Below are 24,451 nucleotides of genomic sequence, written 5' to 3'. Positions count from 1 at the left end.
AAACACATCTAAGAAGTTTAGGATTTTAAAATGTGGGGGCATTATCAAATAATTGTCATGTGTAACAAATCAGTTATAATTACTTTCAGATACCAGACAATAACTTTATAATCAGAAAAAAAATGTTAGCTTCAGTTTTTATATTTATTTATTTATTTAGCTTCAGTTTTTAAAGTGACCTTTTCAAAAGATCACTAATTATCTTCTTTGGTTTCTCTAACTCCATTATTCTCAACTTTCTTTCCACCTTCATGTCCCTGAAACTTCGACTTACCCATCAATGACTGGGACACAGTGGTTGAAAATTAAAGACCCTCATCTCTGAACTGAATATAGGAAACACTACCTCTGGTTTCAAACTACCCAACTGCTTTGGGAGGTAGATAAGAATTAATTGGTATAATGAAGTTTTAATTTTAAGTCTTTATGTTGAAGAAAGACATTTAAAAGAACAAGCCATACATGAACAACGGGCAAGACAGACATATTTACAAACCCGACTCCATCCCTAACTTCCTGTGTACTTGAGCAAGTTATTTAAACTCTTTGAGCCTCGGGTTCTTTATCTGAAAAATGAAGATGGTAACACCTCACAGCTTTGGTTGTAAAAAAAAATATATATATATAAGATAATGTGGATAAAGCATCTGGAAACATATCAGGCATTTAATAAATAGTAGCTGTTAACAGCCCCCATCTCAGGCACTTCCGCAGCACCAAATAATGAGGTGCTAATCAAGAGAGGCTAGCAACAGCTGGGCTAGAATTTAATCATTTCTTCCACATATGAAAGTAGTATTCCTAAGAAATACTTCAACTACTCCTCAAATTTTCTAATACCTAAATCTGAGTTGTACATTTCTAAATGCAACTAATTCAAATATAAAACATACCCACATACAACAAAGTCTCTCAAACCTGTGTGTTTTGACTAATCTGTGGGCTCTAAAATCAATTTAGTGAGTCTCAATCCACATTTGCTTTTAAATGAAATGGAATGGAATGGAAAATGCCAGAGTCTACACAGTCAGTTATGTGTCTACAGAGTCATGATATAAAACATTTCCGAGTTTGGGTTGTGGTCAGAAATTCTGAAAGACAGTGAAGTAAAATCTTCACTTCTAGGTAACTATACATTAACTAAAGATAATAACTAAACTTTGTTATTAATAATTCAGAATCAATCATATGGCAGGTAGAATAATGGCCTCCAAAGGTGCCCAATACCCTAATCCTTGGAACCTGTAAATATGTTATTTTATTTGACAAAGAGACATTTTTAGATGCAATTAAGTTAAGGACCCTGGGATGGGAAAATTATCCTATATTATTGGAGTAAGCCTAATATAATTACATTGGTTCTTAAAAGCAAAGATATGGCTATAGAAGGATAATCAGAGAGATGCAACATTGCTAGCTTTGAAGATGGAGGAAAGAGATGAAGAGCTAAAGAATGTGGGTCACCATTAGACACTAAAAAAGGCAAGGAGGGGCAACTGGCTGGTTCAGTCAGTGGAGCATGCAACTCTTGATCTCAGGGTCATGAGTTTGAGACCCACCTTGTATGTAGAGATTACTAATAGAAATAAACTTAAAAAAATAATAATAATAAAAAAGGCGGGCACCTGGGTAGCTCAGTGGTTGAGTGTCTGCCCTTGGCTCAGGGCGTGATCCCGGGGTCCTGGGATCGAGTCCTGCATCAGGCTCCCTGCAGGGAACCTGCTTCTCCCTCTGTCTGTGTCTCTGTCTGTCTCTGTCTCTCATGAATAATAAATACAATCTTTAAATAATAATAATAATATTAAAGGCAAGGAAACAGACCTCTCCCAGAGCCTCCCGAAAGGACCTAAAACCTGCCAACACTTTGATGTGTTGCCCTTCTAGCCTACAGAACTCTAAGGCAGTAAACTTGAGCTTTTTAAGCTAATAAATTTGTGCTGATTGTTGTTTATTTATTTTATTCACTTATTTATACTCAAGTATAATTAACAGACAGTATTATATTAGTTTCAGATGTACAATATCAAGATTCAAAAATTCTATACACTTGTCAGTGCTTATCAAGGTAAGTGTACTCTTAATACCTTTTCTCTCTTTGACCCGTCCACCCACTCCCACCCCTCTGGCAACCAACAGTTTTGTTCTTTGTATTTAAGCCTGTAAGTTTTGCTAATTTGTTAAGGCAGCAATAGAAAGCTCATATAATATGTTGTATTAACTTAAATTTCCTCCGAGACCACAGTTTGCAAAGTATAGTTCAAAATCAGGGGATAAAAGAGGGAAATGAGAAATTATAATTCTAGAGCTCTCTGTGAATAATTAACAATTAAATGTAGCTAAAACTAGGGGTTATGATTCTTACCATAAGTGTCCATGGAATATCTGAAATGTGGGAAAAATCTATTTACATTCTTTAGTTCTTCCACAGTTAGATCTCTGAAGGTGTACTGAAAAGAGAAAAATGAGAGTGGAATGAATAAAGCTTTAAGCAGAAGAACAAATACAATCAATCTTTAAAAGAACACTGTGTGGTAGGCCCTGGGCCTGAGTTTTATGAACATGAATAGTATGTGATTTAATCCTTTTAATAAGGACTAATGAAGTAGGTAATAGGGCTGACTCAACAGAGGGTGAAAATTAAAGCTAGCGAATCAAAACGACTTGAAGAACGAGGTAGCAAGGAGTGAAGCCAGAGCTCAAACTCTGGACCTGGGCCTTTCATCACTGAATCAGGTGGCCTCCAAATACTCCCTGATGGCTTAAGATATAGAGCAGGAGCACCCATGTCACCACTGTTCAGTATCCAAGTCTCATTCTTGACTACCTCATTCACTTGAGACACCCTGAATTTCCCTCCCAACCCTCCTGGTACTTCATCCAGGGTTTCTTTTTTTTTATTATTTTTTTAATTTTTTTTTAATTTTTATTTATTTATGATAGTCACACACACACACACACACAGAGAGAGAGAGAGAGAGAGAGAGAGAGAGAGAGAAAGGCAGAGACACAGGCAGAGGGAGAAGCAGGCTCCATGCACCGGGAGCCCGACGTGGGACTCGATCCCGGGTCTCCAGGATCGCGCCCTGGGCCAAAGGCAGGCGCCAAACCGCTGCGCCACCCAGGGATCCCCTCACCCAGGGTTTCAAAGGGAGAACAGACAGCATTCAAGAGTTTGCAGTCAACTGCCTCCTCATTCATCCAGAAATACTACCTTGGCAAAATCATTTAACTTCTCTAAACTTATTTCCTCATTTGCAAAGAGAAATAATACCTGCCTCCTAGACTCAGGCTGAGGATTAAATAAAGGGAAAAAAATATGTTAAAAATCTTTTCTCAGGGATCCCTGGGTGGCGCAGTGGTTTGGCGCCTGACTTTGACCCAGGGCGCGATCCTGGAGACCCGGGATCGAATCCCATGTCAGGCTCCTGGTGCATGGAGCCTGCTTCTCCCTCTGCCTATGTCTCTACCTCTCTCTCTCTCTCTCTGTGACTATCATAAATAAATAAAAAATTAAAAAAAAAAAGAATTTAAAAAAAAAAAAAAAAATCTTTTCTCAGGATGCCTTGGTGGCTCAGTTGGTTAAGCGTCTCCCTTCAGCTCAGGTCATGATCTCACGGTCCTGAAATTGAGCCCCACAATGAGTCTGCTTCTCCCTTTCTCTCTGCCCCTCTCCCAGCTCATATGTATGCTCTCTCTCCCTCTAATAAATAAATAATCTTAAAAAAAGAATCTTTCTCAATCTGAAAATGAATTTGAGAAAAACAACTGCATTTGCAATAGTATCAAAAAGAAAGAAACCATTTAGGAATAAATTTAACACGTAAAACTTGCTGTAAAAACTACAAAACTTTGTTGAAAGAAATTATATCTAAGTAGAAGAAAAAAAAAAAGTAGAAGAAAGCCATCCCTGGTTAATAGATCAAAAGACTTACTATTGTTAAGATGGCAATATTCCCCAACAATCCTTATCAAAATCCCAACTGGCTTTTTAAAAATTTGCACAATGGGATCCCTGGTGGCTCAGTGGTTTAGCACCTGCCTTTGGCCCAGGGCGAGATCCTCGAGTCCCGGGATCGAGTCTCACATCGGGCTCCCTGCATGGAGCCTGATTCTCTCTCTGCCTGTGTCTCTGCCTCTCTCTCTGTGTGTGTGTCTCTCATGAATAAATAAATAAAATCTTAAAAAAATAAAATAAAAATTTGCACAAAATTTACAAAATGATCTTAAAATTCATATGGAAATGCAAGAGACCTAGAACAGCCAAAAACAATATTATAAAAGAACACATGGGACGCTTGGGTGGCTCAGCGGTTAAGTATCTGCCTTTGGCCTAGGGCGTGATCCTGGAGACCCAGGATCGAGTCCCACATCAGGCTCCCTGCATGGAGCCTGCTTCTCCCCCTACCTGTGTCTCTGCCTCTCTCTCTTCTGTCTCTCATAAATTAATAAAATCTTAAAAAAAAAACACACACACACAAAAGTTGAAGGATTTATACTGTAATTAAAAGATGGGCTAGGGGGCGCCTAGGGGGCTCAGTCAAATAAGAGTCTCACTCTTGGTTTCAGCTCAGGTCACGATCTCAAGGGTTGTGGGGTCAAGTCCACTGTCAGGCTCTGTGCGCAACAGGATGTCTGCTTCAAGATTCTCTCTCTGCCCCTCTTCCCAACTCGCTCTCTCTTTCTCTCTTAAATAAATCTTTTTTTTTTTTTAAAGGCAAGCCATAATAAAAAAGACAATAAAAAGTATGGGAAAGGATGTAGAGAAATCAGAACCCCTGTGTACATAAACCCCTGCTGGTAAGAAAATGGTGCAGCTGCTCTGGAAAAGTCTGGCAGTTCTTCAAAAGACTAAGCATAAAGCTACTATATGACCCAGGAATTCCATTCCGACTATGTAACCAAGAAAAGTGGAAACATATGTCCATACAAAAACGTGTACACTATTGTTCAAAGCGGCATTATTCATAATAGACAAGTGAAAACAAGCCAAATGTCCATCAACTGATGGATAAAATGTGATATTTATAAAATGGAATACTCAGCCATAAAAAGAATAAAGAACACATACGCAGCCATAAAAATACATACTACAAGGATGAACCTTGAAAATGGTTATGCTAAGTGAAAGAAACCAGACACAAAAGGCCACATATTATAGATTTGTATATGAAATATCTAGAATAGGCAAATCCATGAAGCAGGAAGTAGATTAGTGGATGCCTAGGGTTATGAGAGATTGGGAGGAAATGGGGAATGACTGCTAGTAGAGTGTCTCCTCTCTCTGAGTCTTAAGCTTTTCAGACACTTTTTTTTTTTTTAAGATTTTACTGATTTATTCAAGACAGAGAGGCAGAGCCATAGGCAGAGGGAGAAGCAGGCTCCCTGAGGGGTACCTGATGTGGGACTTGATCCCAGAACCCTGGGATCAGGCCCTGACTCAAAAGCACTCAACCACTGAGCTACCCAGGCGTCCTGCCTTAAGCTTTTCATTTGCAAAGGAGATATAGCTCGACTACCCCAACTTCAACAGGTACATATGATGACCTTGGGATTAACACATGTAACAGTGAGAACCTTTTTTTTTTTTTAAGATTTTATTTATTTATTCATGAGAGACACAGAGAGAGAGGCAGAGACATAGGCAGAGGGAGGAGAAGCAGGCTCCATACAAGAAGCCCGATGTGGGACTCAATCCCAGAAATCCGGGATCAGGCCCTGAGCCAAAGGCAGACGCTTAATCGCTGAGCCACCCAGGCGTCCCTAAAAGTGAGATCTTAAACAAAAACATATACAACAGTAAGTACAGATAAGAAATGAAGAACCCACATAAAGCATATCTAAGTTAGAGAAAGGCCTCCAGGAACAGCTGCCTACAGCCTACACTAAGAGTCTAGAATGGTACAGAAACTTAGAGGGGGGTAGCCCCGGTGGCGCAGTGGTTTAGGGACGCCTGCAGCCCAGGGCGTGATCCTGGAGACCCTGGATCGAGTCCCACGTCGGGCTCTCTGGAGCCTGCTTCTCTCTCTCTGCATCTCTATGAATAAATAAATAAAATCTTTAAAAAAAAAAAAGAAACTTAGAGGGAAGGGAGAAGAGCATTTTAAGATGGGTAAGAATTTGGCAGAAGAAAAAGCCTATGATTATTAACAACTTGAGGGCAGGAATCATCTCTTATTCATCTCTGTATCTCCCCACAGCACTTAGCACAGGGTATGCCTCTGATAAATATAGGCTGAGTGGATGGGAATTAATTCTGCAAAAAGGCAGACTTATATGAGTAGAGTGGATAGAGAAAGAAATTATGATCCACAGGACTGGATATTGAAACCAAGAACTGAGCAGTATTAACTACAGCAAGGTGAAATGAGGCCCAGATTTAGGGTGCCTGACGCAGTGTAAACAAAAGTGAATGAAATCATCCCACAAATGTACAGAAGGCTGCAGTGTTGTCACCTGGAGCCTACTTTAAAAAAAAAAAAAGTCTAACACTGAAAAAGTGAGACTTTATCTACTATACTATTGTATGTTTATTTACTAGACTTACATTTAGGAAGAGTGCATAAGAGTACTCATATGACATATGCTCAAATGTAGGACACACTGAGGAATACTCTGTGGCATCATTTCACCAAAAAAAAATTGCTAACTGGAACATATCTTAGATCAAGTCCAATTTTATCATTCTGTGAGTGAGCAAATCTGGGTTAAGCTACCTGTCCAAGATAACTCAAACTAGTGATGTGGGAACCACAAACCTGAAATAGGAATGAGGGAATCAGATAAATTTTCTAAACTTAGTAATTTTTAAAAATATGTATTTATGGGGGGGGGGGCACATGTGCACATGTGCAAGGAGGGGGCGGGGTAGGGGCTGAGGGAGAGAGAAAATCCCAAGCTGACTCAACATGAAGGCTGAGCATGTTGCCTGATACAGGTCTCAATCCCACAACCCTGAGATAATGACCTAAGCTAAAAATCAAGTCAGATGCTTAACCAAGAAACCCAGGCACCCTAAACTTAACATTTAATACAAACTAAAGAATATATACATGTGTGTATATGCATACACACACACAGAAACATATACACTAATTTCAAATAATAAACACCCATGCACCAACCTGCTTACATATTATCTAGAATAGCAATGTCCAACAAAGCTTTCTGCCATGATGAAAAAGATCTATATGTGAGGGGGATCTAATATAATAGCCACAAGCCACATGTGGCCATTGACAATCAAAATGTGGCTGTTGGCCCAGCAGTTTAGCGCCGCCTGCGGCCTGGGGTGTGATCCTGGAGACCCGGGATCGGATCCCGCATCGAGCTCCCTGCATGGAGCCTGCTTCTCTTGCCTGTGTCTCTGCCTCTGTCTCTCTCTGTGTCTGTCATGAATAAATGAATAAAATCTTTTTTTTTTTAAATGTGGCTGGCATGACTGAAAAACTCAACGTTTAATTTTATCTAATTTTGACAAATAGCCACTTGTGGCTACAGGATACCATATTTGACAGCACAGACCTCTCCAACAGCATAGCATCTGAGTAGTCCTCTCACCCATTCAATGTCTCCCTTGAAGGTATATTTACCTTCCTCTGCTTTCACCTTCTAGTTTTACCACATGTGTGTCTATCCCTAAAAAATACACTATTTTATTGTTTAGTTTTAATTTTGTTGTCTTTATCAGAATATAATTTTGCATAGAACTTCTATTTTTTTTCACTCGATAGGATGTTTTCAAGATTCACTTATATTGTTGCATGTTGCAGCTCCTTTTCACTGCCACACAGTACTGTTTTCCATTGTGTGAATATACAACAAATTATCCTTCCTTCTGTTAAGGCACATTTGGGTTGTTTCTAACTTTTAGTTATGAATGATTCTGCAAGTGTCTGCTGCTTCATATACTGTGAATTCTCTAAGGTATCTACCTAGCTAGATGTAGAAGGAATAAAAATCACACATAATCAAATTAACAAAGCCAAATTGTTCTCCAAAATGGTTAAATAACCACTGAACCACCAGTAGTGTTTAAAATTCCCATTCAGGGATCCCTGGGTGGCGCAGCGGTTTGGCGCCTGCCTTTGGCCCAGGGTGCGATCCTGGAGACCTGGGATCGAATCCCACGTCGGGCTCCGGGTGCATGGAGCCTGCTTCTCCCTCTGCCTGTGTCTCTGCCTCTCTTTCTGTGTCTCTCCTGAATAAATAAATAAAATTAAAAAAAAAAAAACCTTGACAGAGTGGGGTGCCTGGGTGGCTTGGTGGGTTGAGCTCTGCCTTCTGCTCAGGTCATGACCTCAGGGTCCTGGAATGAAGCCCCACATTGCGTTCTCTGCTCCTTAGGGAGCTGCTTCTCCCTCTCCCTCTGCCCCCTGCTCCCCCTGCTTGTGTTCTCTCTCCCTCTGTCAGATAGATCAATTGATCCCTCTGTCAGATTGATCGATCAATCGGTCTTAACTTGATATCGGTCTTAACTTGATATAGTAGTGGCTCTTTGAAGAGGAGACACAAAGGGTGCAGTGCTCAGCACGATGATACTTCTCTTCCTACAAAATCTACACCTGACACAGAAAATAAAAATTCAAATCAATTAAATAAACACTTTCAGTCTTGAGGCTTCACAACCTTGCCCAGACGTGCAAACTGCCCCATCTAGGGCAAATCCAACAAAAATGCCACACGTGCATGGTTCTTGCATGGAGAAATCTTAAGGAAGCATTAAGAATCACAAAACTAGAAAGCGGGAGAAAGGGGGGGTTGCCTCAGAGCATACACTGGGGGGCGGGGGGCGGGATCAAAGAGGCTGGACCAAGAGCCTGGAGCAACCTGGAAGCTTGCTAGTCGTGCTCCAGAAATATAGGTGAGGCTTCCGGGTCAGGCCTCCCGCTCAACCTTTCAACCATTCAGGGGGATCTCTTCTGGGCCTCCAAGCCCTGTTTCCATGTCCGGTACCTGCTCAAGGCACAGGCTACCCTTTCACTCCATCCCTGCACGGACAGGTAGGGCCCCGCGGCGGCCGGGCGCAGGGCTGGGGCAGGGAGTACCACGGCCCCGTCCCCGCGGTCGGGGTACACCGCACGAGTAAATAAACGATCGTAAATCAAGTACGATTCCCACGGTGTGATCATGCACCCGCCGGAACGCAAGCGGAGCGAACGGCGCGGTCCCGAGATGCAGAGAGACCGGTCGGAGTTGAGACTCAGAGACAAGGGGCTGCGAGGCAAGAAAAGCGGCGCGCGGTTAGGGGACGCGCAGACGCCCGCGGCGCGAGAAAGTCTCGCAGGGCGTGGAGGCCCGGAGCTGGGGGGCGGAGGGGGGCAGGGGCTCGCGGGGGTGGGCGGAGCCAGGGGCGGGGGTGGGCGGAGCCCCGGGCCGGGGACCCAGGGAGGGGGAGGGGGAGAGGGGGCGGGACTCACGGTGGTGGGCGGAGCCACGCCCCTCTCCGGCCGGGGACCCAGGGAGGGGGAGGGGAGAGGGGGCGGGGACTCACGGTGGTGGGCGGAGCCACGGCCCCCGCCCCACCGGCCGGGAACCCAGGGACGGCGCCGGGGCGGATGGGGGTCAGACCCGCAGCCTCCCGGGGACCGCGCCCCGCAGCCCGCTCCAAGCCCCGGGACGAGTCGGGGAAACGCAAGGATGAGGCGGCCCCACCGCCGGCCCCCGGCCCGCCGGGCCGCCCGCACCTTGCCCAGGAGCCGCCTGAGACCCTCGCAGTCGAACTCCATCTCCACCCACGTCCGGGAGCAGACCTCCGCGACCGCAGCGCGCACCAGCCGCCGCGCCCACGCCTGGACGGAGGCCGCCGAGGCCCAAGCCTCGCGGGCGGCGCGAGGCCACGCCCCAATCCACGCCCCGCCCCCCTGCTCCGCCCACGCCCCGCCCCCTGCTCCGCCCCCCGCGTCCGACGCCCAGGTCCGCGGCTGCTCGGCTCCGCCCGGGGTCCCCGGCGCCCCGGCGTGGACCCTGCGCGGCGTGGGCCAGGCGGTAGCGCCCGGGGAGGGGGGTCGCGACCCCGCTCGCTGGAAGGAGGCTTGGGGACGTCTGTAAGGAGAGGAATAGGAAGGACCCGAGGAGAAGCAGTGAAGGAGGTAGCAGCAGCTCGCGATGCTTGGGCAGAGTTCCCGGACGGGTGTGTGAAATTCAGCCGGAGTGTCGGCAAAGGATCCCGACCAAGACCTGTAGTTAGATTCGGGAAGGAAGAGGTAACGGAACTTCAAAAGCAGAATTTCAGGGAGCTGGAAAGGGAAAATGGAGTCAGGAGGAGCATGGTCGAAAAACTGGGAGATGGGTGGGTTGGTGCAGCATGCGGGGAGGGGTGGCCGGCCCTTTTTTCTTTTTCTTTTCTTCTTCTTCTTCTTCTTCTTTCTTCTTTCTTCTTCTTTCTTCTTCTTTCTTCTTCTTTCTTCTTCTTTCTTCTTCTTCTTCTTTCTTCTTTCTTCTTCTTCTTCTTTCTTCTTCTTTCTTCTTCTTCTTCTTCTTCTTCTTCTTCTTCTTCTTCTTCTTCTTCTTCTTCTTTTCTTCTTCTTCTTCTTCTTCTTCTCCTCTCCTCCTCCTCCTCCTCCTCCTCCTCCTCCTCCCTCTTCTTCTTCCTTTTTTTTTTTTTAATGAGGATGCGCCATAACTGTTGGTGGCAGAGAAAGGAAAAAGCCAGGTCAGAAGAGTTTGAGCACCAGAGGAGGTAGATGGGTAGATAAGGTCATCTTCGTAGAGAGGACCGAGAGATGCAATCTGTGGCCTTGTCTGGGCTTCTTGACTTATGATTTACTTCCCTGCTTTATCCCCGACTTGAGCCACTGGGCCTAAAAAAGTCGCAGCAGATGGATATTGTAACCGTCAGGGGGTTGGGTGAGCAGGACTGTGATCGTGTTTGCAGGGAGAGCTGAAGAAAGGAATGCTGTGATTTAATTTAGGAGGAGAAAGTAAAGGCTGGAAAGGATATTTATTCATTCAACAAACTTTTCTGGAGCATTGACTGTTTGTTTGATAGGTATTTTTCTAGGTCTGAAGATACAGCAGTGAACAGAATAGACAAAAATATCAGTTGTCCTGAGGCTGTCCATCCTTTCATTAGGAGGAGAGCAAAACAATACAATACATATAATAAGTAAGTAAATTAGATCATAGGTTGGAAGGTAATTAAGTGGGTTGTGGGGAATAAGTTTTTAAAAGACAGGGTAAGGAGATTAGGGTAGGTCTCCCTGAGAGGTGAGAGAGTAAGGGTTCTAGATTAGAGGGCATTCAAAGCAGAGTTCCTAAGATAGGCATGAGCTCAAAACAACAAGAAGGCCAGTGTGGCTGGAACAGAATGAAGTAAGAGGTGAGGAAACAGAAGGAGGCTAACTCAGAGAAATAAGGGGGAGGCCACAAATGGTTTAGGGCAGTGATTCTTCCACTGTGGCCCCCAGACTCACTGTCTCAGCATCACCTGGAACCTGTTTTATTTTTTTTATTTTTATTTATTTATGATAGTCACACACACACACAGAGAGAGAGGCAGAGACATAGGCAGAGGGAGAAGCAGGCTCCATGCACCGGGAGCCCGACGTGAGATTCGATCCCGGGTCTCCAGGATCGCACCCTGGGCCAAAGGCAGGCGCTAAACCGCTGCGCCACCCAGGGATCCTTTTTTTTTTTTTTTTTTGGAACCTGTTTTAAATACAGATTCTAAGACCCCCCATCCCCAGACTTATAGAATCAGAAACTCTGGGGGAAGGGTAGAGTTCAAGCAGTCCTTTTTTACAAACCGGATGAATCTAATGCGCAGTGAAGTCTAAGAACCGCTGTGGGACCTTGGTAGACATTTGTGACTTTGGCTTGTCAGTAGCCTCCAGCCAGAAGAGCATCAGAAACACACCCACACTTAAGCAGGTTGGGTTGATTACAGATACCGGGGAGAACCATTGGGCCTGCTCAGTTCGAGAATGTTAGTAAGACCTATTACAGGATTGGGGCTTTGGGTGACCCTTTGGGGAGGGTTTAAGGAAGTGAACCTTCACTTTGGATTGGGTGATGGCAGAAAGCAGAGACCGTTCTGTGATTGGATATCTCAATAAATATCTACAAAATGGGCACACTCGAGCAAGGATAAAGCAGTAATTGGTAAAGACGTATCAATCACTCATAATAGAGGGAAGAGGATATTTGGCATTTCATGGGCTGCACAGCGACCTTGGTTTGTCTCTGCTTAGACAAAATTATGAAGTGGCTTTATTTGGTCTCATTTTATCATGGTCTGAGGGACCCTGTCTGCTGTTTGTGTTCTGTGAGATTGTTTTATCTGACAAGAGAGTAAGCCAGCCTTGCTCTGAGTGCCAGGTCAACCTCTAACAACACTGAGACCTTTGTAGCTGGGTCAGACCAGTTCCCAGATGTCAGGGAACTTTTTTCTTTCTTAGGCTTTTATCTGAGAGAAAGAGGAAGGGACTGGAGAGTTTTGGATAGAGCAGTGATGTGACTGAGTTTTAAAAGAATAAGTCTGACTGCTGCATTGTGAAGAGAGTGTATGGGGCAAGAGAGGAAGCCAGGAGAGAAGGTAGGAGGGGGAAGATGGAAAGATAAGAGACCTCTAAAGAGACCCCCAGGCAGATCTAACAAACTTGGAAACAGTGGGACTTCCAGGGTCTTTAAGATCTCACAGACCCTGTCAGACATCCATTAATCAAGGAAAAGATACCAAATTGGAAGCGAGGCCTGAGCAAGGTTCTTCAATCTTTTATGAAAGAACCTTTTATGGAAGATGCCTTCCATCCAAACAGCTCATTGTCTTCTGGTTTAGTTACCATGAATGATTTACAGCCACAGTGAACATTTTATGCCCCTTTGTGCATGTGTGTGTGTGTCTATGTGTTTGTGTATGTGTGTAGCCATCATTTCCTGTGGGGAAGGTACATTGCTAAGAGTTTTATGTGCTTTATCACAGTTAATCTTCACAGAACCCTATGACCTAGATAAAAGTATCTCAGTTCTACTGGTGAGGAAACTGAGGTTTAGGGTTGTATTACCTATTTCCTTATTTCTGAGAACCTGTTCAGTAAGACGTGTTATTGACAATGTTTTGGGAGAGAAAAGATTGCAAAATTGAATATAAATGCCAATTTTAACACACCTATTTGAAAGGAGCTAAAATGTGAAAAAGTGTGCACCTTAAAATAGAGGATGTATGGTATAATTGGCTCCATTTTACAAAAGTGTAACCAGGATTCAGAAAGGTTAAGTTATTGCAGAAGGTGGTGTTAGAGACCATGTTCTTAATCTATGCATGTTGCTGCCTCTGTGAATGTGAAGTTGTGATGAAATTTTGTGATTAATAATCTCTAGGAAGCTGGAATTCTGTGCCTTTTGGTACTTCATCATAAGAAGAAGATTGTTTAGTACAAACACTCGCTGACTTGCTACAACCCCCACACACATCCAGAAATTGGCGCTATTACATCCTGTAATCTAACCAGGCTGAAACATTCACTTTTCCCTAAACACATTATGTCTTCCTTGCTTCATGCCTTAATGCCCTGCCTGGGATATTTTATTATACCAGCTACTTCCATCTCTTCCTCTCCTTCTGTCCCCAAAGACTGTAAGGTTCTGGCAGATAGCTGTGAAATCTCATGTATCTCTGTATTCCTAGTGCCTAGCATGCTTGAATTTATTACATGTCTTCATTCTTCTAATATTTGGTAAGTTTGCTGAATGAATGAGAGTGTAGGGTGACCAAAGCCATAGGGAGACGGTGGCATAGTGTACTAATTCTCGGCCTTATCTGAGTTTTGGTTTGGAAGATACAGACCTGTCCCAGAAAAATGTACATGCCAACATACGCAGTCCATTTTGTGTCCAATTTCAGGAGTGTTCACGGATCCACTGAATCCCATCCCTGTACCCTGGTTTAAGAAACTCAAATGTAGTCAGTGGGAGCATTATTTGCTACAAACTTTAGGCAAAGTAATCTGACATATCTTTTGTTCTATAAACCTACCTTAGGAAACTTGTCTTCCTGAAATAAAAATACCCAAGACACAGGTACAAAGATGTTAATGATATTTAAAGGACACAAAAGATCCCCAAACTAAGAAATGGAAAAGTGTATATTCTGCATCTTTGTTTGCAGCTTGTGAAAAGTCACAAGAAGGGCTTGCTTAAAATATGAATTTTTTTTTTTTGGGTGCTCTTCTGGTCGCTGTTTACACTCTTTGTTTTCATAGTTATTGGTTCTATCAGACATATTGTTCAGGGATGAAACCCTAGTATTCTAAATATCAGAGACATGTATCCTCATCACTTTTCCCTTTTTCCCTCATTTTTTATTGGGGTAAAATACACATAATCTACTATTTACCCTCATAAGCATTTTTAGGTACACCGTTCACTGGTATTAAATACATTCATAATGTAGCCCAGCCATCTTTACCACCCATTTCCAAAATCCTCTTCATCTTCTAAAAGTGAAACTCTTTATATTTACTAAATAATGTCTTCCTGCTCTTCCTTCCTCCCAGCCCTTGGCAACTCACCATTCTATTTTCTGTCTATGATTTTTTACCTAAGTACCTCACCCGTAGAATAGAATAGATAGCCCAAAAATAAATCCTTGCATACATGGTCAAATGATTTTTGACAGGAGTGCCAAGACCATTCAATGGGGGAAGGGACAGTCTTTTCAACAAATGCTGCTGGGAAAACTGGACATCCATATGCAAGAATGAATTGGACTCTTATCTAATACACCATATTACAAAAATTAACTCAAAAATGGATCAAGTACCTAAATGTAAGACCTAAAACAATTAAGCTGTTAGGGATACCTGGGTGGCTCAGCAGTTGAGCATCTGCCTTTGTCTCAGGGTATGATCCTGCGGTTCTGGAATCAAGTCCCACATCAGGCTCCCTGCGAAGAGCCTGCTTCTCCCTCTGCCTAGGTCTCTGCCTCTCTCTCTATGTCTCTCAGGAATAAATAAAATCTTTTAAATTTTTTTAAAAATCAATAAAACTTTTAGAGGAAAACATAAGAAAAAACTTCATGACATTGGATTTGGCAGTGATTTCTTGGATATGACCAAGGCAGAGACAACAAAAGAAAAAATAAGCAAATTGGATCTCGTGAAAATTTTAAAAATGTTTGCATCAAAAACCAGTATCCTTTACTTAGATGTATGGAGCTTATGTTGTTGTTCATTGACTGACAGCTTACCTGCCTCTCAGGCGACCCTTCCACAGTATCCTTTGTCTTGTGAAAGACATTCTTTGTCCTTATGAAAATGAAATTATGATCTTTCTTTTCTTATGCTAGTTCTTTTTCTGTAGGCATTTTACATAGCCTCCATTTTCGTGCTCTATCTGAACTGGCATACCCTTTTTGTCCTCTTGCTGCTTTACTGGTTAACAAGTAAAAACCTGGCAATACTCAGAAGAAATTGTCTAAGAAATTTGGTTTAACCATCACAGCATTGTTTATGGTGGTAAAAAAAAAAAAAAAAGGTTGGAGAAAACCTAAATGCACAGTGTGCCATTTAGGAATTCATTGTCCTTCAACTCTGAATCCACCATGCACTGCTGGCTCTGCTATAATGGAGCTGGACCTTGTGAACATTTTTTTCCTTGCTAGTGGGCATGATGTTAAGTTTTATCAATAGAGGGTCTTGGGGAGATATGGTAGGAGGAAGAAACTTCTCTTCCTGGTCCCAGAATGCCTTTGTTCTCCGTCTTCTACTATGTGGCTGCCAGTGGCACATGGGGCATATCCAGTGGTGGTCAGCCCTGTTGAGTTTCAGTGGCCTTTCTATGGACTTTTCCATTGAGTTTCAATGGCATCCCTTCCATGGAACAGTTTGCCTTGCGTTATACCACCAGCACCCCACAGGGTGGCTTCCTGGTATATTCTGCTGGCAGAATCTCAGCGATGATCAGTAAACTTCCCAGAACCTTCTCTGGAGACTTTGTGGCCGATTTCACCAGCATCTAGTGATTCTCTAATTGTCACATCTGGCCTGCAGCAGATTGGATTTCTCTACCACCCAGTTGGTGATGGCCACCATTTCAACAAGTTTTGGATTTCAGCCTTGGAAAGGAGAGACTCTTGCAAGTTTGTTTCTTCCTTGGTTGCTTTGCCTCAGCCTTAGAGGTGTGGCTTCTCCCTGCATATGCTATTTCTATATATGTAGAGCTTTCTGCATTTTCCTTAGTTAATCTCTTGTTCCTACTTACTAATTCTCTTTATTTAGCTTTCTAAGTTGAAATTGAAATTACTGTGTGGTTTCCGTCTCTGGACAGATACAGTCATCATGAGGAGAAGGGAAATAAATGGGGAGTATTATGCAGGAATTTAAAAAGAATGAGAATAAGGATCAACTGTTACAGGAGTCGCCTTCTCTCCAAAAACAAATGGAAAACTGCACAAAATAGATGCAGTAATTGTTTTCAGTTTTTGCACAAGAAGCAGCACAAGCCTATGAACTTTGAGAGACAGGAAAGAAAGGAGAAGAGGCTTACAATTGCCCCAACGTCCTGCCTGGAAACATTTTTCAGACTGCAGCACAGAGGGGTTACCCAAACTGGGGTAATCTTGCTAAGTTGTAAAGAAAGAGCAGAGTACAAAGGAGTCCAGGGTACTAGGAATTTGCAGGATGGAGGCCTGGAGAAGAAGGGGTTCTGCAGAGAGAGAGAACTCTGGAGATCTCCAGAGGGTCCTCATGAACCTCCAGCTGAGTTTCTGCATACCAAAACTGCTGAATTTCTGCATACCAAAACTCCATAAGACCCCCCGAAACAGCAGGTCAAAACTTCTTGGAGCTCCCAAAGAGGCTCAGAGTTGTGGCAAATTCCACACATTTGAAAAACTGAACACAACAGGCATCAGAGAGAGTGCCCAGTGGGAATCAGAAGGGTCAGTCATAGGGAGAATTATCCTCAGAGTAAAAGATGCTCTGTGCCCACCATAACAAGTCTTAAAGCAAGCCTCGGAAGAATCAGACAGAGCCCAAACATCCTGGAAGAAACCCCCCCCCCACACACACACACACAAAAAAAAAAGAAAACCCCACACTACTGAAAGGAATGTGAGTCCAGCAAACAGCCCTGTAAAGTTTGCCATGTTGAACATCCAACCTAAAAGTTCCCAGACATTCAAAAGAAGTAGGAAAATATCGCCCATAACAAAAAGAGAAAGATCAACCATCAAAACAACTCCAGATATGAGAGAGGGATGATAGATTTGTAGATGGAGTCCTTAAAATGTTTATTATCAGTCTTATAAAAACTCTCAAGGATGCAAAGGAAAACATGAACTTGATGTGGGAAAAAAATGAAAGTATTTTTTTAAAAGACAACTTGAACTTGAAGAGATGATGAAAAGTATGTCAAATGAGGGCAGCCCAGGTGGCTCAGCGGTTTAGCGCTGCCTTCAGCCCAGGGCGTGATCCTGGAGACCCGGGATTGAGTCCCACATCGGGCTCCCTGTATGGAGCCTGCTTCTCCCTCTGCCTGTGTCTCTGTCTCTGTCTGTCTGTCTCTCTCATAAACAAAATCTTTAAAAAAAAAAAAAAAAGAAAAGTATGTCAAATGAAAAATGCACTGCATGGGTCTCAAGATTAGACACTAGAGGAGAATAATGAGTGAACTTGAAAAACAAAGCCATGGAAAATCCAAAATGAAACAAAGACCACCAGCAAGCTGTGGGACATGTTCACACTGGGTACTGGTCTTACAGACATCTAATGGACGTCACAGAGAGGGACAGGCAGGCAGAAAAAATGTTTGAGGAAATAGTGGCCACATATTTTCCCAATTTGGTGAAAACCATAAACCCACAGTTCCAAGAAGCTCACCAAACCCCAAATAGAAGAAACATGCAGAAAATTACATGGTCCTATCAAAGTAAAATTGCTGAGAACTAGCGATAAAGGTTTTTTTAACAGGCACTTACCATGTGATTCAAATACCCCCACTGGGATTCACCCTAGAGAAACTAAAACTTAACGTTCTTACAAAAAACTGTACCCAAAGATTTATAATAACTGTTCGTTATAACCCAACCTGGAAACAACCCAAATGTTCTTTGACAGGTAAATTGATAAACTGCTATGTGCACGCAGCAGACCATACGTTCATTCAATAAAACAGCACAAACTACTGTACTATGTGGATGAATCTTAAAAACATTATGTTACGTGAAAGAAGCCAATGAATGAGTTTTTTAGTTCTCTTTATGTGAAGTTCTGGAAAATGCAAAAGCAGTTTCCAGGGGGCAAGGAGTTCAGGGGGGAGGACACTAGTAGCAAAGGGAGCTTTGTGAGATGATTGAACTTTTTTCTCTTCTATTTATGGTTGTTGTTAAAAGCCTGACACATGCTTCAGAACTCCTCAACTGCACACTAAAAAAGTGTATTTTATCATATGTGATTTATACCTCAATAAAGCTTATTGTTAAAAAAAAAAGAGAAAGTGTTTAGATTTTTTTTTTATCCATTGTTAACAGGATAAAAGCAAGTTGCATAGTAGCATAGGTAGTATGATCACGTTTAATAAGGCAACACTGAAAAGAAACCCTTCTATCCCTTTACATGTGGACTGATGTTTGCAAGCCCATGGAAGATTCTTTGGCAGAAGGGTACACACCAGGCTTGGTTACATCATGGGGATGGGAACTAAGGGGAAAAAGAGGGGAGATAGTTAAATTTTTCTTAGATATCTGTGGGTGGTTTCATGTTTTGCCATGAGCACCTGTTATTTTCATAATTTAAAATAATGAAAATAAAGAAGATACCAACATAACCCATGGGGACGTGTGTCTGTAGAAAGAATTCTGATGGAGAGAAGGGTCCATTGTGACAGTACAAGGAGGTCAGAAGGGTGAAGATGAGATCATTAGACTTGACAAAAAGGAGATTTTGATAACCTCCGAGAGCATCTGAGTAGCCATGTGGGGGCCAGAAGTCAGAATGCAATGTGTGGAAGAAAGGTAGAGTTTGGGAAGAAAGGCTTTGAGTGTTTCAGAAGTTTGGGCATAAAAGGAAATTTAGAAACCGGTTAGGAAGGAGCCACAGCATCATTTGGAGGTTTTTGTGATGAAAGAATTTCCTTGTGGCTTCTGAAGGCCAAGAGAGGAGAACCAGCAGAGAGTTACTGACCAAAGCTATTGAAGAATGGTATAAAATGGTGGTGACAGAGCCCTTGAGATGATGAGGGGGTTGCAGGGACAGAAATAAGAGATGTCTCACTGCCCTAGAATTGAGTTTATTGCACTCACAGCTGTCATAGGCCTAAGAACACACCCTTTCCAGTTCCTGTCTGGATTCTAGGGAGCCCAATTTCCTAACAGATGAGTCCTGGCCCTGATCGGGAGCATCAGCTGTGTGACCTAGTGCTAGTCACTTAGGCTCTCTACGCTCTGGTCTTCTCATTAGTAAATGTGCTTGATAATAGAATCTACTTCATATTGTTGCTATGAGTGAATGCATACAAAAAGCTAAGTTTGCTGCTCAGCTACTGGTCTTGGGGCAGTATCTTTGACATGTGAGCCTGGGCCATGTGACCAATGATGTCACAATGCCCTACTGGACTCCAGCTTCTCCACTAGGGAGTTCCGGATCCTTTGGAGCCAAGGACTGGAACTGACATGCAAGACCTCTACCAACTGAGGGTTTCGTGAGCACACTCCTCTGCCAAGATCTTGGTGAAGAGTCTTTGACTGCAGTTGTGTCTTAGACATTGTTTTATTTGTTATCATGATCGTGCTTGGCTGGATGCTTTTTGTTGGACTTGCATGTTACATGGGCACGTTTCCGGAGTTCATGGTAAGTAATGGCCCTGCCTGTGGATCCCTGATAGTAGTCCATCCTGGCTCTGGCCCTGGCTCACTCTCCCAGCTGGGAGATGTGACCAAATGGGAAAGATAGTTGAGATCTCACTACTAAATAGAGGTCAATGGCAACAAAGTTAGTTTCCCAGGCTACTTCTCATCCCATTGGGGTATCTCTGAGTACCACCTGCCCCTTGGGTATGTAATAGCACTTATTTCAAAGCATTACAGAATTTATCAGAGAGCTTCTGAAGACAGTGGTTTTTAGGCCAAGGAGATCAGTGGTCACTGGTAGGAATGGCAATATGGACATTGGTGGGACCTCCCGAGAGCCCCTCTGGTCCTACAGAGGCAGTCACCTACTAGCCCAACAAGTAGAACCACTTCTGCCTTTAAATTTCTTTCTGACTCAGCCTCCAACTCTGAAGTGGAAGGAGAAGTGGCCTGTTCAGGAGAACAAGACACGACTGAGGAGCTGGGCTTTGGATGAAGACCCGCAACTCTGAGTGAGTGGTCAGATCTGCTGAACTCAGTTCCTCCCTTTCCAGAGAATGTGGTGACACCCTAAAATCTCAATGGAGAGTTTATTTTCCCCTGGGAAACAAACTGTCAAAGGGAAAGTGGTTTGAGGTATGTGGTGGGGGAAAGAGAATACAGCAAGTGCTGCTTTGGACAGCAGGCCAAGGTTCAAAGATTTGTTAAGCACATCTCCTAGGTCTATCTTTTCAAAGACTTCTGGTCTATTAGCTTCTCACAAACTCTATAATTAGTTGAATGAGCATTTTTAGCGCCCCTTTTGGCAGACTCCAAGACTAGAGTTAATGTTAGTGAATTCAAGCCCTAACTTTGCTACTCACTAGCTGTGTAAAAAGTTCAATCCCTTGGGAAAGTTTAATCTCTAAACCTCACTTTCTTCATCTGTACAATGGGGATAGCTCAGCATCTTACTATTTTTTGAGGATTGCATTTGGGAATTCATGTCAAGCATTTGATGCAAAGCATCAACAACCAAGCAAAATAATGAACTGGTCAACGAAGATTTATTGGTGACCACAACCTCAATTGGTTACCCAAGGCCATACAGACCAACTCCATATGTGAAGTTGGGAAGCAAGCACAGGTCTCTGGACTCCACCTCTTGCACACATTCCACTAGACCACATCCCACTCCCTTTCATTCAGACCTGTTTTTTCAAAAGATGTTCCCGCTGTTAAAGAAACTTAAAGTCTTTGTAAGACTTCAGTAAGCAACTTTACTTAGTAAGTAAGCCAGTGACAGGAGCGGGTTTTCTGGGAAACTTCTCTGGACAGCAGGAGCATCATGTCCCAACCCCAGGGATACTAGAAGTAGGCCAGGAAGTTTCTTTTTTTTTTTCCGCCACCAACCCCAGAATTTCTATGTGAGTTTTGACCCAACTGAGCCAGACCTTTGTGTGGGGGTAGGGATGTGGGTGGAGGCACGGGGCACTTGCTTAGCTGAGCCACTGCCACCCTGATCCTGCCCAAACCAAACCACCTCAGATTTTCCAGCTGTGGAATGAACATAACACCCATCTTCCTTCTCTTCCCTTTCCAGGGAAGTTGTAAGGAGGCATACCCTGCATAATGTGTGTTTAACTGTGGTGTTTCACAAAATGCAAGATTTCTCTTTTTCAAATAGTCTAGCAATAGTGTATAAAGTAATTGCTCACAGCATGCCTAGCCAGTCCTCCCAATTAATCCGGGGCCCGTTTAGTTTTGTTTACATAACAGTGCTTTTTGTATCTGATTGCATAAAGCCAATAGTTAATATTCTGACAGGTGACGAGTTAATAAAGATGTGATGCCAGCTAGATCCAAACCATGGAGGGTCACCGGAGAACAGGGCCTTTCTATTAAGGGTTCTTTGGCCCCAACACACCAGGCGTCCTAGTCAATTGTCCCATAGCTACCACTCTGACTGGTCCCCGCAGGGTCACAGGAGCTGATGTCACAATTGGTGTCTGATCTCTGCCCCCCAAAATGGCCCTGGCGAGTCATTGCTGTTCAGACTAGACCACAAAGCTCTTCAGCCAGGAACTATCATGCTGGGCAATCTACCATCTGGTCTTGAATGAAGACAGCCCAGTTCCCAGGACTCAGGGAATAGACCACCACACCTTTCAGTACCACCTATTGTCCCCAGCACACACCACCAGCTGAGCAAGAAGCCCCACAATGATTGTTGTCTTATGGTTGCTTCTCATTGCAGGAACCATGTGGAAGGGATATAAGTATCCCCCAGGAGGGGTAAGTGTGCTTTCAACTTTGTTTTCTATACCTACTTTGAAAGTACTGCCTCAGATAAATGAGCTAAGCATCAAAATTCAACTCTAGTAACTTTAGAAACGAATAGTCTTCTCTTTATTTAGAAAGGGGTTGTACCTTACATACTATTATTCACTGAGAGTTCCCTCTCTTTCATGTCTTTCTTTTATACATATTTTCCTAAGAGTCATTAGTCTTAAATTCTTCAGTCTCAAATAACCCAGAGATGTTGAGGTAAAGGTATTTCAGGCCTTGAGTCAAAACTGTCTGACATGGATGACCTAGGATTATGCTCGGGGGGGGGGGCCATTTCATGTGCCCAGGCTTCGGTCACATTTCTTAAATCAGCTCACACCAGCAACCTACACTTAACCCTCCCTCCTCAAGTAAACGGCAGTTTATAAAGTGGTTCTGGTGCCAGAGATCTTCTCTCTTCCCATTAGACCTTGGATATTTGTTCTTTTTTGGCCTCTTGTCACCTCCCACATGGCTAAGCCCTTCTGGCAACTGGGATCAGAGGCATTGAGAGATAGGACTGGACAAAGCTACTTCCGCCTGTCCTCGGCAAGGAGGGCAATTGCCTCATCCACACACACAAGCAAACACTAGGTGAGGTCCACCTGACATACTTTTCTTTCCCCAGACCCCGGTGGAAGTAAGCAAAGATGATCCTGGTGAAGTAATGCAGCTCTGAAGCTCACCTGACCAGCTGTACAGTTCCTGTTGTTGGTTTAGCATAAAGTAATTGCACATTATTTTGTCACATTTTATGTAAAAAACTTCCGTACTTTTTAAGATAAGACTTGGTATTCCGTTAGCTGCAAACAGGGAGATGGAGGGTGGGGAGGTAGTTGGGGTAGATGGATGTGATTGGGTCCCCTCTGTTTCAGTCTCTCAGACTGGCAATAAGACTAAGATAACTAGTTCCATTTGCCCCGTATTCTGTAGACCTCGTTCCCAAGTATAGCCTTTCTCCTCTGTCCAGGCTCCAGGGTCAAAAAAATGTTACAGAAAAGGCGAGAATTGTAGTAACTTCACAGCTATTACCAAGAACTGAAGGCTAATACTGTGTGCGGAAAGGACTTCATTTTCATACTGGGTGCTAAATCATACATTATTTTAATCTGTATAGCTTTCTGGGTTAGGCACTGGCCTTTTAACAAAATGGCAAAAATGAAGTTGAGAGGCCCCAAGTATCTTACCAGCCCCACAGCTCTGGGTTGCAGTCAAGATTAAGATCAGACCTTCAAAAAATAAAAAATAAAAGATCCAGACCTTCTAGACCCCAAACCCCTTGGCATGTTTTTATGTGCCAAGGAAAAGAGCCAAACAAGAGCCTGGAGCATCCAAGATCTTGGCTGTCTCTTGGCTTAAATGCCTCCCTCACCTGAATAGCAAGGAAGGTGTCTGATGATTTAGCGGTGACTGTTGGTAATACAGGGCAGCACACACAGAAACAAAAGCCAGTCCTCGGTATGATGCAGTTTGAGTTTGAGACCAAGGATGGAAACCCAAGTAGAAGACCCATGCAGTGATTCTGGGCATTTGAGCCCTAGCATATTCCTCATAAGCCCTCTAGATGTGGTTTGGAATTTTCTGACCCTGAGAGGGGAGTGGAGGGGGGGGGTGGTGAGAACTTAACAAGAGCAACTGCTTTTGAAACAGACTGTGTGGAACTTCTCCCATTCTGTGGCTGCCTGGGGATGATGGATGGTCCCATTGTTCAGAAGTGCATCCGTACCACCAAAGTAGATCTTTTGGTTATGTGGGTAACATTGTGTTGATGGACTATGGTACATTTGCTAAACTATTTTTTAAGTGGCCCTGTACACTGAATAGGTTGCCCTTTTTTATTCCTTATGAAAAGTGAACTCAAACTGCATAAGCAACACAGTAATCCTGAATCTAGGATAGTAGCATCTCTTATAATACTTATGTGACCTAGACTCAACTCATCCCATCAGGTTAAGTGCCTACATTTTCTGGCTGCCTGGCTGTGCCTACTTGCCTCCTACATATATTCCAAAGGACTCATCTTTCTCAGTTATTTCAGGCTCTTTTTATTATAGGGGGACAGAACCTGCTCATTTTCTTGACAAGAGGAACTGTATACCCAGTACTTCCTCCTCCGGTTCGGAGTATACCTCCAAGCAGTTGTCCTAACCTGGGTGTCTGGTAGCAGACCAGCTCTCGTAAGCTGGTGGGGGGCATGGAGGGGGGGCAGTTGTGGGGGCCGAGCAGACGTGAACGTGTCAAGGAGAATGAACAGAGAGGTATATGTGTAAGGAGGCAAACCCTATCTCAAGTCTGATGAGTCTACTGGGGCTTCTAGCTAGAAAAATGTTCAGGGCAATGGAAGAAAATATCTGAGTTTCG

General features: G+C 43.5%; 2 protein-coding genes across 4 annotated transcripts in view; one reads left to right on the top strand and one right to left on the bottom strand.

The window, feature by feature from the left end:
- UEVLD (UEV and lactate/malate dehyrogenase domains) overlaps positions 1-9,772 on the bottom strand; it is a 50,314-nt gene extending 40,542 nt beyond the window's left edge. For 2 of the 3 annotated variants that reach the window (XR_008663431.1, XM_055317781.1), the window contains exons 1-2: positions 9,684-9,769; positions 2,363-2,447 (exon numbers count right to left, since the gene is read on the bottom strand). Coding sequence is in view for 2 of the 3 variants with exons in the window: in XM_055317781.1 (XP_055173756.1) it covers positions 2,363-2,447; positions 9,684-9,725 (127 nt within the window). In the remaining variant the exon portion in view is untranslated. Of the gene's footprint in view, positions 1-2,362; positions 2,448-9,683 lie in introns of all 3 variants that reach the window. The other variant, XM_055317780.1, reaches the window with a different exon arrangement.
- A 9,661-nt stretch (positions 9,773-19,433) lies between these two features.
- On the top strand, positions 19,434-24,329 carry MISFA (mitochondrial sheath formation associated). Its single transcript, XM_055317829.1, has 4 exons — positions 19,434-19,784; positions 20,203-20,295; positions 22,020-22,057; positions 22,719-24,329. Exons 1-2 carry the CDS (start codon positions 19,716-19,718, stop codon positions 20,293-20,295), a joined length of 162 nt encoding a protein of 53 aa, XP_055173804.1. The 5' UTR covers positions 19,434-19,715; the 3' UTR covers positions 22,020-22,057; positions 22,719-24,329.
- The last annotated feature ends 122 nt before the right edge of the window (positions 24,330-24,451 follow it).

Source organism: Nyctereutes procyonoides, unplaced genomic scaffold (genome assembly GCF_905146905.1).
Source record: "Nyctereutes procyonoides isolate TBG_1078 unplaced genomic scaffold, NYPRO_anot_genome, whole genome shotgun sequence".
Taxonomy (NCBI): domain Eukaryota; kingdom Metazoa; phylum Chordata; class Mammalia; order Carnivora; family Canidae; genus Nyctereutes; species Nyctereutes procyonoides.
The sequence above is the reverse complement of the archived record's forward strand: the minus strand, read 5'-3'. Positions and strand labels throughout refer to the sequence as shown.

Coding starts and splice junctions, on each gene's coding strand:
- MISFA (XM_055317829.1), top strand. CDS start 19,716: ATGATCGTGCTTGGCTGGATGCTTTTTGTTGGACTTGCATGTTACATG. Junction 19,785..20,202: donor GCACGTTTCCGGAGTTCATG/GTAAGTAATGGC, acceptor TTTCTGACTCAG/CCTCCAACTCTGAAGTGGAA.